Source organism: Bombus affinis, chromosome 12 (assembly GCF_024516045.1).
Source record: "Bombus affinis isolate iyBomAffi1 chromosome 12, iyBomAffi1.2, whole genome shotgun sequence".
Taxonomy (NCBI): Eukaryota; Metazoa; Arthropoda; class Insecta; order Hymenoptera; family Apidae; genus Bombus; species Bombus affinis.
Genome location: NC_066355.1, coordinates 6,453,557 through 6,468,274, shown reverse-complemented (window position 1 = coordinate 6,468,274; position 14,718 = coordinate 6,453,557). Strand labels below are relative to the sequence as shown.

Here is a 14,718-nt window from a genome sequence, read left to right as displayed (position 1 = left end):
CATAGATATCGCGCTCGAATCGATCTCGCAGCTCGTTCGATCTCGCCTCTCTTTCTTTAGATTTGTATCCGACTGAAAAATATTTGCAAACGTGATTATTAAACCGTCGCTTATGCAAATTCATTTCATCGTGTTAAAAAATGAAATCCAGATAGAGAACGTCATCCTGGAAATATTATAACAAGTGCGTTATTTCGAATATATTATTTTTTTTTAATTATTATTATTCTGCGTGCATATAATAGGTGCGCGGATTGTGCCGCATGTGGCAAAAATATATAAAATATTCAGTTGTTAATAATTAAAACAAATATATCTAAGTTCCATTCGATATAAATTTGCTTAAAAATCCGCGGTTTATTTATTATATCTTTCTACCCAACGTGCACACGGTTTCATTCTTGTTTATTTAAATTTTTCACAACTAAATGAACATCAGGGGTGATCATGGCGCATTTTGTCAAGCGTAAACTGACTAATCTTTCATACGTATGAAACAGGAAGCTTTATCGTGTTAGACGGAAGAATTTCAGGGAAAATTGGAAACGATTTTCCTCATACCACGAAAATGTACCGCGTATTTTTTTCATCCGAGTTTCCGTTCCCGTGTTCGTCCGTAGATTTGCCCGTCAGTCCCGCGGCACCGCTCTGAAAGTGCAATTAATCCATAAAATAGGTATGCGCGGTGTGCAACGCATGTTCAACAGCAATTTCATCGTCCAGGCTTCTCTTTGTCCGCACCGAAACGGTCATACGGTATACGCGAGGAAACGTGACACGGACATTTATTCAAAACACCACGACACGTTTCGTTTGCACATTGCGAAAGTGCAATTCGCTCCTAAATCTTTCCCCGCTCCAGCCAAGGGAAGATTTACGCGTGTGACACAATGACTGTTTCAATGACAGCGTGAATAATACAAGGGAGAATGAAAAAAGGGACAAAGTTCATTGAAGACTTATCTCATATGTTAAATCAAGGTAAAGTTATTGCTTTCTTTCTTTCCATTCTCTTTCTTGTTTCTTTCTTTTTTTTTCTTTTGAAATAAATAAAATATAACGATGAATGAGCAAAGTGGATACTATTCATTTATTTTATTCGTTATGTTCTTCTTTTTTCTTTTTTTTTTGTAGTACCCAAAGGGAAACAATGCCAGTGTTGATAATATACAAAGTATAAAGTGATTGATTCGTTACTTGCTACGTTGACAATTAGACAACACGAAAAACAAAAATAATCGTTTTGTCTTAGTTTTCGCTATCGATTGTACGAGTCTGACATTTAACATCTAGTTTAATACCATGTTAATTATTAGGTCATCCCATAAGTTCGTTCCGTTTTTCGAGCGGTTATATATGTTAAGATTGTTTACATACCATTCAGTTTCATGAAAAAATGTAATGTCCCTCTCGTTGTACTACTTCTTCCCATTTTTCAAGTGCATTGGTCCCTTATCGCCGTATGTTTATAAATCGACACATGAGATGTATACACAAAAGTCGGCACGAATTTATGGGATGACCTAATATATTACACTCGACGAAACTTATGATACTGTATTGCTGAATTTGTACTATCGACTGGTGGACTAAGAAATATTTCGTAAATTGAATTACTGGTTGTTAAACCGACTAATCTTATCTTACGTTGCCTACGAAAGACGTTGAACTTTGGTTTCATGAGCCTTGTAACGATAATGTTAAAATCGACTAAATAATGACAAACGAGTACCATTGTAAGCTCGTTACAGCGTTGGAATGACTATAATTTACAACAAACCGCGATTCCACAACCAACAACGTAATACCTAAATACAATATGCAGTTAGCTAACCCTTTCCTGCCTAGCCTTCTGAGGTCTAGTACCATCGAACGAAAATAACGGAGAATTTTGACGGCTAAGTTGATGCATAATGGCAGCAACGAGAACCTGATGCAGAGTAAAAATCAAGAAGGCACGCTGTATAAAAGATATCACGTACCATGCAATTAATTAGAAAATTAATGAAATGTTTTTCAGTTTAAAGCTCGTCTGTACTTTATCTCTTTCTTCTCTCATTGCTTCCATCAACAGTGCACAACGTGTACGTTCGTACGTAGAAGTAATTATCAAATTTAAACAAAAATAATGCATAACTCTAATTAAAACATTTGCAAAATATGAAACTTCAATGAAAAACTAAATAAGATACTTTTAATATACTGAAATACTTCTATATTAAAACATTGCCTACGGTAGAAAACATTTGTAAAAAATATTTCTCCGAAAACTGGTTAACTCTGTCGTAGTTGTGTATAATCAAAATCCTAGTTTAGGCTTTATATGTTAATCTAATAAGCCTGCTGCTTCGAATTTCTCTAATCGTTTTAACAATATCCTTTGGAACAGCGGGTTATTGTATCCAGGATGATGATAATTGCTCATATTTTCCAGCAAGCTGTCCAAACTCTGCGCATCCTTTTTAGCAACCAAAGCGAACGGCAACGTGTTCATCGATGATATCATCCCGTATACGAGTCGTTCGCTTATGTGCTTCTGTATTTCCTTCAAGGTAGGCGGTTGCGTTTTGCAACCGATTTGCTTCATGGTGGCAACCAAAGTTCGCTGGTACTCTTCGACTAGAGAATCGGTACCGTTGTTGGAAATTTCCTCGTTGACGCTAGTGTTGAGGAAGTAGAGCAGGTCGATTGCCGGTGAAGTGTAGACAGAGATTTGGAAATCCACCTGCAATGTCGATCGAATTTCGATCGATGTGAACCGGTACGAATTGAATTGGAAATGAAATCTGTGCAACGCGACGAGGAACGAAAGAAGCATACGAGGGGTTCGTGTTTAGGAAATCATCGTAGTCGAGAGTTTGTGCCCGTAGGCCCTCGTCTCCACGGGACAGGTGGGGAATGTACCTAAACGCGATCGAATGGGATTTATTGCATTATTCATAATGCAGCGTCTTCTACCAACGTGAAATCAGGATCTTTCGATTCGCTGCTTCTCGGTCTCTCGCGTTAAATTAAATGTTCAGTAATACCGTGTTGTCAAATTAATTAAACATGGTACGTTATGCAACACGATTATTATGTAATGGAAAGTGTTAATAACGTTTAGTAATCTCACTGTGTTGAATTGAATCGTCGAGTTGAATAACCGAATACGTAGTGCGTAACGTGAAATGATGAGAATGTGTTTAAAAGGTAGGTGTAGTTACTTACGAAGATGTGATCGATAGGTTTGTCGTTTTTGTCGTATCGGAACATCATGTTGTTCGTCCATGCGTCACCGTGGTTAATGACGTTGAACTCATCGTCCTTGCGTCTCATTGACTCCAAGCCCCTTTCAAACATTTTCTCAGAGAAGTTCTTAACTTTCTCCGCGTACCTGGAGACATCAGGAACTTTCGACACGTCGTCATCGATTCATTTCCAATAGTATAATAATTACGTGTTTTTATTAGTTTCACCTTTTTCCATTTTGTGACCAGCTTTCCATTGCATTTGCAAGAGAGGTGCACGAGATTTTAAAGAACTTCACTACGTCCTGTGTACTTGCCTCATGGAACATTCCTTTCCAATATAAGTCTTTTTGTTTTGGTTCCTACGGAAGCACACGTTATCGAAGTATTTAACACAGTTTCTCTTAATTGCTATTTTTTTAATATCAATATTAATTAGTATTAAGAAAAATTAATTTGCTTAACTATTTTACTGCTTATAATTCAATATTGCAGATGATAAAAAATACATTTTTAGCTTGTTGGTATCTGTGCCTAACGGAAAGATATTTTATACAAATTTTACTATTAAGCCAAACGAAGAGAAATGTATAAGGACAATGACCTGTTTGGTGTGCTAAATGTGTAATTGAAAATCAAATTATAAGAGAAATATCTTTCACACTGTGATGTAGCCTTAAGTAGTCTTGGTTCGAAAAATTGTTTCATGTAGGAGTCAGAAGTGATTTAAAGATTAACGTAAGAACAATAAGACAAATTGAAATATACAGGAAACATATAGGTACATATATAAATGATCAAATCATGGCCTTCAAACTATGTTACTTTAGTGAGTATTGAAAAGATTAATAGTAAATATGTGGATTACATTACGGATCTTTACGCATCTATAATAAATAAAGATGCAAAAATGTAAAAATATTGAAATTACGATAGCTCTTTGTCATATTTGATAAATGATAGAATTTTCTGTCAATATCATATTCTTTTAATCGTATTCACAAGTAAGATACTAACATGCATAAAAATTCGTAGCTTAATTACGATTTATAAATTGAAATTTATCATTCGGCATAATCATTACCTTCTCGCATAAGGCGACCGATGCAGCATGGAATTTCGCCAATCCTTGAATAGCCAGTTTACAATGATCCATATCGAGACCAAGTTGACGATTTGCCATACGAAATCCTAGTGGAGCCAGATCCTCCAGTATCAAACACATCGGTCGTTCCATTTTTACGTAATAAGCTCGTGCACTTAAACGATTGCCTAACAATTTGTTCATCTTTCGCAGTGTATTTGTCATCATGAAGATTTCAAAGTCGAAGATTTGTATGTCCACGATCTTAGAAAACGTTCAGAAATATCTGTCATGAGATAATATAAGATCTGAAGTCGCCTATCCTCGTTCTTTATAAGTACAACCTTTCCACACACATTCTACCATTTTTAATAATTAAAAGATCGTAAAGATAGTTTTTTAGATTAGTAAGTTTATTGTTCGGTTACTTAGGAAAGTGTCTTTGAAAAATTTTCATTTGTATGTGTTTACCATTTCTTTCCTTGGTCCCTCTGCTATCGGCTCGAACTTGAACAAAAGCGACTTTTTTTCTTTGACCTCAGTTTTGCCCTCTTTTCGCGTGAACTCCGCCACCACTCTGACTAGATCACTAGCGTAGTTGTCACCTATGGCAGTCGCAGGTTTCGAAACTATATCGATCACATGGATGGTACTGTCTAGCTCGGCGAATCGTAGGACCCTCTCGGTGAAGTCGGCGTTCAGCCATGTCAGTGTCTCGTAGGCCATTTCTGAAATTGGAATCGGAATTGCAGAATTTCATCGGTGAATCATTGTTCTTGGTGGAGCGTCAGAAAACACGGAAACGATCCCCTATGATAACTTATTGTTCACGGCCAGATTTACGATATCGCGGTTTCCTTCCATTTTCTTTTCGTCCCCCTTTCCTTTCCACTCTTTTTAACCTTCTCATCTGCTTTCTCTCTCTTTATATACATATAAATACGTACATATATATTTACATTCGCCTTTCTTTCTTCCATTCGTAGTCCCTTTCGACTCGACGATTTCCTCTTCGAGCCTCGATATTCACAGGGATCGTTTCTCGCGTTCGAGATCGCTGTTTCAATTAGAAACGTAATGGAACGAGGCGTCTCCTTTTCATCCCGCCTCCTGCTTTCCCCTTTCGGCGGTTTCCGCGCGATGCAGCACGTTTCACTGCCGAAGGTTCCATCGAACACGATCGAATCGTGGTATTTTAAGGAAATTTACGACCGGTCCCTCTGGAACGCGAACAAAAGAATGCGTTCCTTTTTTTCATTTCTTCTCTTTTTACCATTCTTTTTTTTTGTCTTTGGCCACGATCAACATTCTCGAAGGACGAGAAACTTTTGTACCAGCAAGTTCGCGAACGTTTCGAGAGATTTAAATCAGAAGTCGAATAGTGTACAGGGAACTTTTTAATGGTCATGGGTACAGAGGATTTTAACTAAGTGTATTTAACTAAAGTTTCAACGATCACGTGGAATGTGCTGTTGCGAGAGTTGAAGTGGAAGATAAGAGAGAACGTTTGGAAAAGTATATAATTCGTTGCGTATATCGATGGAGTTTCGTTTTGATATCGATTAACTGAAAAGGATTGAAAATAACTGTGCCACTATTCGAGGTTATCGAACGCTTTTTAGATCACGCGAGGGCACTTAGTATGAATCGCACGGTTGATTATTCTCGCGGAGAGGAACGAAGAAATCGAGGGCAAGCGATTATGACGTTCCTCTTTTAGAAATCCGGTTCTTACCTTTTTTCTAGTTAGAGCATATACATACATAACGCAGACAATGTATTTGAGTCTGTTATTATTCACAACACTGTATATACATATATATTTATATATGTATATATATACAACATCTCCTGATATCCTGTAGCGTACAATTTGTCCTTTATAAAATCAATTTCATTTAAAATATCCATCAATGATTTGATCAATGATTTCTTGAAAATATTGAATTGAAAAGACTGAATTGAAATGACGCAGAGAATGTATTCGAGTCTATAACTATTCACGGCACTGTACGTATATAAATATAAAACGATCTCTGATTCTAGCGATGACTCACAACCGTTCCGCAAACAGCCAACAGCATAAAATATAGTTCCACGATTCGACAAAATTAAGAAAACTTAATGCTAATTTATGATCGCTAAATATCTTAATATACGTTAATGATTTATTTACTAGTTTCGGTTTGATGAAGCTGTCGACAGACTGTGATACATAAACATTAATCACGCAATTAGAGCGGACATAAATTCTTTTCGTTTTAAAATTCCATTGAGCACGTTCGAATTGTTTTTATTCCCTCCGTTCGCTCACGAAAGCCATCGCATTACTTTGACATTATCCGAACCTTCGGTAGTTTTGCCAAATTTCTAATTCTTCGTCGTTTAATGTCATTCGTTGATTTTCCACTATATCGTGCACTGTGTAGTTATATTTTGCATGCCAAGTATTCTACGCAATCGGAATAAGATACTCGAGAGTGATGTGAATTAAACAAACTCGAAGAGCACAAGAGTCGTAAAAAAGCAAACACGATTGCTTACGCTCGTACCTGTTTCACTAGTTTACTCGCTTTTCGTAAATCTTTTTCTAATACCTTGTACTGATGAATCTCGCGCGTTACTCTACCAAAATACAACACGATAGAACGTAACGAAACAAGAAACCACGAAAAATGTAGGTCAACATCGGACACTAACCTGCGAGAGATTGAAGCAAATGATTTAAGACGCGAACACGAAACAATAATCACTTCACTCTGCCTCCGTGAAGGTCTGATACGGAGTGAGCTACGCGGAATAGACGTGTCAGGTTTTATACGGCCGATCGCACATTATTTATGCTCCAATCAGAATTTGTCCGGACCGTGAACGTCATCTATCGTGGAAACTGTCTGATAACAATTAAGCGGAGTAAGATGTGCTCGACGAATACCACGGCCAATTCGGATTCAGTGCTGTTTGAAAAATCACTGTTTCGAATAACTTGGAGATAATCACAATTTTCTAAATATTTGAGAAGCGTATCACTTCTTCAGTTTTTAACTGGACTCTTATCTCGGATGCCTCTTACAATTAACCTTTATGTTCTAGCGTAGACAAGGCGTATCTGGAACAAATTATTTTGATATGAACAAGATGCAGACTTAGGCTGACGAAAGTATTCGAACACTCGTAAAAACATTCTTTCGATGCATTACATACGAAACATTTTTTACATTACTGTAACGAGGCACGATGATCAGGATTGCATTGATAAATGCACGTAATATTTATATTCATAAAGAATCGTCCGAAGTAAGTGTATAAATAATTTGGCAAGTTGCTATACGTTCGATATAGCTGTTCATGTTGTATACTTTTACAATAAACGTCTGATAACTTCTGTATACATTTTCAGATTGGTTTTACATTTTACTAACAAAATTATTAATATTAATCACATGTTACAATATATATATAAAAGATTTCTGTAATAAATATTCGAATATTTTCGCGAATCAGTGTCGATGACTGACAACGAGCATAATGAATGGACCGCGGAAATTTATGAAAATTCATATTTTTATTCGTATAATTAAAAATATAGAATCTATGTGAAAATACTACCTGCTAGATGTTATAAATATTGATGAGCGGATCGATCGCAGTTCGATAAACGTCTTGATAGTTTGTTCACGATGTGCGAAAAGAATGTTGCAAAATAATAATGGAATTCAGTGTATTGAGCTTTAATGCATCGATGGGAAGATTCGCGATGGCACACGTCATGATAATGCAGAAGTCATCCCTATAGGGATGCCTCTATCGTATTGTTTCCTCGATTTTGACGGGCAGAGATCGATTAGAGCAAACGATAAAATGCGCGTTGTTTTCATCGTCTGGAAACACCTCATTCATAGTGTTCATTCAGTGCGCGATTATCCATCCACTGCGAAGAAATTAAATTGGAGATTGATACAGCTCGTCTCGTAGCCGCTGCACCCATAGCTATTAATTTAAACCATCACGCAGCTAATTATGCAGTCGACTTCTTACGTTGAAGTTATCAAGTAGCACTTTTTATAAATTGCAAATTGCATTACCTGAGCCTTGTTGCGCATAACGAGATTAATATTATTAATGAAATTTTATTAGTTACGGATTACAAGTTACAAATATTAAGAAGTATCCTTGTGTATAATTAACGAGTATTGTAATAAAATAAATGAAATTTTATAAAGTTATATAATTAACGTTATATGATTAACTTGTTAGATTTCCTTAATTATAATTCCTCAATCGTAATTTCGTTGGTGAAATTTGCTAATTTATACGGTATTTACAAGACATTTATTACCAATATTATGGATTAGATAAGAAAACTGGCATGAATAAAAGATACAGTCTACGCGTCTTACGCATAAAATTATCAACTGATGCTCTAAATGTATATGTAAATAGTGTGATTAAACATTGTCTTATTGAATATTCCAGTTTAATAATATGATGAATAATTGACTGTTGAAATATTCTATTTTATTTTAATAATATTTTTGTAATTTTTCATGGACATTTTCATATTCGTTTCAAATTTTACTCACGCAATCACGATAATCGTAACGCTAATGAAATTGCTCGTTGCATGCTAATAAAGTTTCGAAATGTTCCTTGTAACAACGCTATACTGCAATATGTATAGTCACTAAAGCTATCTACAATCCGTAACACATCCAGAAGATTATTTATCGTTGGACTGCGAATTTTTACTCGAATTTATCTCTTTATCGTGCGAACACGAAGAAATGAATTCCAAATAAAAATTTATTTTACCTTTGGATATTTGATATATCTTTTCATATCCTATACCTAATTCTGTATTTAAATTTCTGTGCCATTAATAAACCTCCACAAATGCATAAAAAATTCTCAGTCTACTTGCTAAAAAAACGCTTAGCAAAACGGTAGCATAAATAATCATAAACCTGAAGCTTTTCAACGAACGATATTCGTAAAACGATGAATTCTTTACTGTTCTAATTTATGGAGTTAATAGCTTCTGAGTGACTTATACATAAAAGAATTCGCATAACGAAGAACAAAATTCAACTTGCGGAATTGTTGATCATAGAGACGACGTTGATTAATATTGGTTGCCTGGTCGCCATTGAAGGCAGTGTCAGTGTTACCAAAGCGACACTCCCACGCGAACTTGAAGCGTTTACGTAACCGACAAACACGTTTATTGTGTTGAGCTTGAAGGAAGTCAATTGGCGCTGTTATGAAATCCCCCTCATCTGACCGTAGGGATCACGGCGACTGTACAAGTCGCTGCCTCCATTATCATCGTCATGGATAGCATTGTGCGGTTTCATAATAGCGAATGACCATATGAAACTATTTAATTTTTATCGCGTGATCGGTGATTTTTTTATATGTAAAGGAAGCTTCACATATTTTCTGCAATCACTCACAAATTCCATGTTTGGATTTCTGCGTAACCTATAGTTTATTTTTTTTTTTTTTATCTCCGAAAATGTAACTTGACTAGAAGGACGCTTCGATTGATAGAGCAATTACATAACGTTGATAATAAAAGTAATGTAAAAACAACATGTAAAAGTAACCTAACGATTAATCTGTTAACCAGCATGTACGTAAACCTTAAATTCCTATGATTAGTAACGAAAGTTGTAATGGCAAAAGTAAATCAAATTTAGTAAAATCAGTCTTAACGCGCGCAAACGAACATCACAGGCAAAGAAGGCTTTATAAGTAATTCTTTTAATTCAATAAATTCCCTGGTCTCCTTGTCATGATCTCGCTTGGAGATAGAAATGAAGTTATACGTAAAAGGATAAGAGACCTTCACGCGAAGAAATAAGTAGTCAAATGATGAATTAATTTCTCTTTCCTGGTTAATAGTTTAAAAGAGAATCTTGAGGTTGTGAGAGGTGGGACGAGATTGGTTCTGTTACAAGTGCAGCCTGTGGCCACTATTACACTCAATTTGTTAACACGTGACGACAAATCGGGGAACTACGATCATTCAATTATTATTGGTGAAACAGAGTGAAACGGCGCGATAAAGGAACGTATGCAATGGAATTTTATAGCCACTTTTATGCATAATCTTGGGATAGGAAGCGATTGCATTCACGGCACATGGCTCAATACGCGTCTCCGAGCGAAGTATACGATCTCGCATACTGTTCTTCATCCTTGTCCATTTTAATCGTTCTGAAGGAAACGCCGATAAGGGCAATACCAAATGCATTCGATTGGCCTGAATCGCGAAACAGGCGCGTGACCAAAATTATACAGCTGCGCGTAATTCTAGAATTCTAGCACGTACCAGTCACAATCCGGCCGATTTATTTACATGAGCCGATTAAATAGAGCCGTCCACTAGTTTTCAATTACATTATTCAACGATCGCTTGCCGCGAATCCTGTCGATCCTAACGTGGTCGTTGAAAATTCCAATTACTATCGGCGATAACCGACGAAATATTGGATCATATGCCGCGTGGAACGTTGTTCTTTTGTTTCTCAATAATACAGTATATTATTCTTATTGTACACACTTCAACACGTGCATAGTTTAAGAGATAGATCGTTACAGTTAGTTTTATTCTTCTCCTTAAACCGAGTGACAAATTTTACTTTTGCGTGACTGTGGTTTTTCATATGGGAACAGCACAATGGTTCAGATTCAAAAAAAAATTTCTTAAATCCACGAAAAGATAATTCGGAAGATTTCATGAAGACGATTTTCGTACATGTTTCAATAATGTACACGTATTCAGGTCTTCTGCAGAAAAGAATGTTGCGGCAGAATTCTTCTATGGACGTTACATAATTTAACAATTTTCATGAATACTTTTGATTTCAATGAATTTTCAGGGTGGACTGAAACAGAAAGATCAAGAAGATTTCTAGTCAGTATGCTTGTCGTTATTGTCTGAACTAAAATAAATGATTTATGTTAAATATTGGTAAAACGGCGAATGTTCCAACTGCGAATTTCGAGATTCCATTCGAGAAAGTACGAGAAACTCGTCATAAAAATAAAATAAATTATTCAGTTTGATATAGACAACAACGATAAACATACTGATTAAGAATTTTCTCGATTTTTTTGTTTCAGTCTACTCGACAGCCTCGATCACTTGCATTAGCGAGATACGATTTCTAGACACGTGTTTATTATGGGCGAGATAAAACCAAGGGACAATTAATTGAAACTGTCTTAAATTTTGCAACATTTACAGGAGGAAACCCTCTTAAATATTAGTAAAAATGAAATACAACCGACAAAAGCCATAGCAATAATTGAAGTGATCAATACATCGTTGAGTGAAGACTCGTATTTAAGAAGATTGCCTCTATTTTTATAATTAAAAATCTAAAATTACAACATGTTTCACTCCGCGACACGTTCTAACTTATCATCAATTTTTTCCCCGATGCACATATTAATCGTGACAACTTTAACAACAGCATGTGACGACGCTTCAAAGAAAATATTGACTTTAGGCCTTATCGGGAGTTAGATTGTAGTCACATGATATGAACATCTTGAAAATTCAATATTTGCACTTAAAGGTAAATTCGTAGGAATATTCCTGGACGCGAGTATATAGTTAAGCTTTATGTTGCCTTGGGTTCGTATAAAGGAATAAACATGAAACATCCTCATTATGTAATATACTCTAAATGTACATCGTGAAAAGGCGCTACGTTACTTGCGTCGATTCGGCCTTGAGCTTGTGCTATATTGATAGACACACATCGTAATTTACATACATTGCAAGTCTCTTCTGTTTAACCTTGAGAGGGTTTACTAAAACAGGAAACTGTAGAGTGGCAATTACAACTGCGTTTGATGTATGGCGTTCAACTAATCCATTCATTACAGATAATGAAGAAAAAATTGATATTATTATCATTACTCAAGAAAAAACTCGCATCAGCTCGTTAAACAGTTTTTCTTTCGCAATATATTGGAATTCATAAGAGTGTTCTATCATTTATAACAAATTGTTATGAATATGTACGTAGCAATATAAAATATTTTGAAATTTCATTAGCATTTTATAGATTGAAATACTTTTACGAACCACTGAATAACTCCGAATGTGAAAAAAAATAATTTCAAAATTTCCTCGACATCGATGCGTTTAACGTTATTAATCGACCTTAGTATCTTTAATTTCATCGATTTTGATAAATGATTCAGCGTGGCGTGCTACGTGACGTTGGTCCAAGTTGCTATATTAACCAGGCAATGAGAAAAAACGCCTCAACATTGGTCACGGTTTGATACGAACGCCGTGCAAAATTATCGGACCGTTGCGCAATGAAAAATTATATCGCTATATACGAAGTGAATATACAATCGCTCCGTTTTATCGATATCGCCGTATGGCCGCCGAATGATGCTTTAAACCGGTGCGGAATATACGATGCGATTTTTATAACGCCCTGAAGCTTTGATAAGTGGAATTTTATTCTTAGGATATTGTGAAATCGAGAGATTAATGCAAACGGCATGGTATTATTATAGAGAAAAAATAATTTTTTATGATATCGTTAACTTTAATTATATCGTTTGATATCTGATTATTAGAGATAAGTTGAGAATGCTACTGTGAAAAAAGGGATAGCTGACACATCTTATCTTAGCATTGTCAATCTCTGAATACATATGTAAACATCTCAAACACATACATTTAATATCAGATTATTCAATACGAATTAAAAATAAAAAAGGAGAGTCATGGTAGCATGTAAATTTTTTAACCATATATGACTCTTAGCCTATATAATTATCATCAAGTCAGATAGAGCCATAATTTCATTGACACGTTATCATCATAAAGCGGACAACATTTTAAGATTAGACGTTTCATCACTCGAGATGACTTGAAAATATTTCAAGAAGCATAACGGCCCATTAAAACACAATGATAATGCGGCTATTAAAATACACATTATTTAGATACTATTATCTGGATATATTGTCTAGATTTTTTGCTTTTACTAGGTTTCTTTATTTTTCGCTGTAGATATACTTTTATTTGAAATAGGCTTGTGAGTATGTTGTATACTCGTCACTGTATTGTTTGTTTACTTACTCTACTTTACTTTTTTATTCATTCATTCATTTATTTATTTATTATTTACAAGGATAAACCCTTTGATATAACAGATTAACGTAATTGACGGAAGAACAAAAGGGCGAAAGAAAGAAGAAAATAAAGAAACGAAATAAAAAGGAGCAGCAAATGCACATGCGTATGATATACAAGAAGAGAGAAAAAGAACGAGGATAGACACGAATAAGAATCAACGAATTATCAAGAGGCAAATAACGCAGAAAAGTAGAACAAATATTAACACTATGGATAAATATTATTAATAATTATATCCATGTGTTAATATAAAAAACTCTGATTAATTACAATGACTTTCGCATATAGTACTACGAAAGAGGCTAAATTACAAAATTACATGAGATAATGCGATATTTCAAACTATACATTATCCACACGTTATTAAAAAGAATTCCACAAAAAGTGTCGTGCCACAAATATACAGGTCCCAGTTGTATAACAACTATTGCTTGTCTTTCCACGAAGTAACGAGGAATTCATTAGCGAGCATAAAAAGAAACCGTACCCAGAAGGATCGTTTTCCAGGAACATCGAGCTACGATATTACCAGGGACCGGTGAAAGGAGCATCAATTCTTGTTGGATGCAGGCGTAATACCGGCATGCGCCACGCTTGGGAGAGTATTTTGTAACTCTTTCTTTACCAGCACGCGCTGGGTAACTGCGTAAGAATAAACGTTTACTGTTATCGCGGTCATCGAACGTGATCCTGAGACGCTGCTGGAAGGCTCGTAATCGCCCGGTATGTTCGAATATCGAGTTCGAATATCAATAAAAGCTGCCGCTAAGTCGTCGCGAAACGCGCGACGCGATTGCAAGCACTTGGCTTGAATAAAGTCGTTACATTTTCTACAACCTGAGGTCCTAGGTGTTCATCCCGTTCGCGCAGACATCCCTTTCGAGTCTTCTTCGTTTATTCCCTGGCCGATCCTCTGCTCCTTCGAAACCGTACTCCGTTTGCTTCCCGTTCGAGACAATTGTACGACGAGACGAGAAAGGTTACCCCCAGCCAGGCCGACTTTTACCAATTGTAGTTCGAACTTCGTAGAAAAGAGACGCTTTTATCGCTTTTATGGCTAGAGAGAGAAAGAGAGCGGATTTGCAAGAGAAACAGAGAGTCGATCGATGCTACGAACGTGCCAGGTAGAATAGGGAAAAGGGACTTACATTCTTTTCCATGTTCTTGCTCGGTATTAAATAAAGACAAACGTGGGATAAAAAGGTAATAAGGATTTCGTTTTTCAGATA

General features: G+C 35.9%; 2 protein-coding genes across 13 annotated transcripts in view; one reads left to right on the top strand and one right to left on the bottom strand.

Annotated features, from left to right (window-relative positions):
• LOC126922588 (basement membrane-specific heparan sulfate proteoglycan core protein-like) overlaps positions 1 to 14,718 on the top strand; it is a 249,332-nt gene that overhangs the window by 34,457 nt on the left and 200,157 nt on the right. The window lies entirely within an intron of this gene.
• Positions 1,068 to 7,153, bottom strand: LOC126922574 (uncharacterized). Of its 2 annotated transcripts, none has more exons than XM_050735300.1 (6): positions 7,015 to 7,153; positions 4,786 to 5,042; positions 4,315 to 4,578; positions 3,459 to 3,592; positions 3,211 to 3,376; positions 1,068 to 2,725 (listed from the first exon to the last, which is right to left on the bottom strand). In XM_050735300.1, the coding sequence occupies exons 2-6, from the start codon at positions 5,038 to 5,040 to the stop codon at positions 2,327 to 2,329; spliced, it is 1,218 nt and encodes a 405-aa protein (XP_050591257.1). In that variant the 5' UTR covers positions 5,041 to 5,042; positions 7,015 to 7,153; the 3' UTR covers positions 1,068 to 2,326. The 2 variants fall into 2 exon arrangements, with proteins under 2 accessions (XP_050591257.1, XP_050591258.1); XM_050735301.1 differs by lacking the exon at positions 7,015 to 7,153 and adding an exon at positions 6,867 to 6,993.

Coding starts and splice junctions, on each gene's coding strand:
- LOC126922574 (XM_050735300.1), bottom strand. CDS start 5,040: ATGGCCTACGAGACACTGACATGGCTGAACGCCGACTTCACCGAGAGG. Junction 3,593..4,314: donor CGGTCGCCTTATGCGAGAAG/GTAATGATTATG, acceptor GTGCTTCCGTAG/GAACCAAAACAAAAAGACTT. Junction 2,726..3,210: donor AACCTATCGATCACATCTTC/GTAAGTAACTAC, acceptor TCGACATTGCAG/GTGGATTTCCAAATCTCTGT.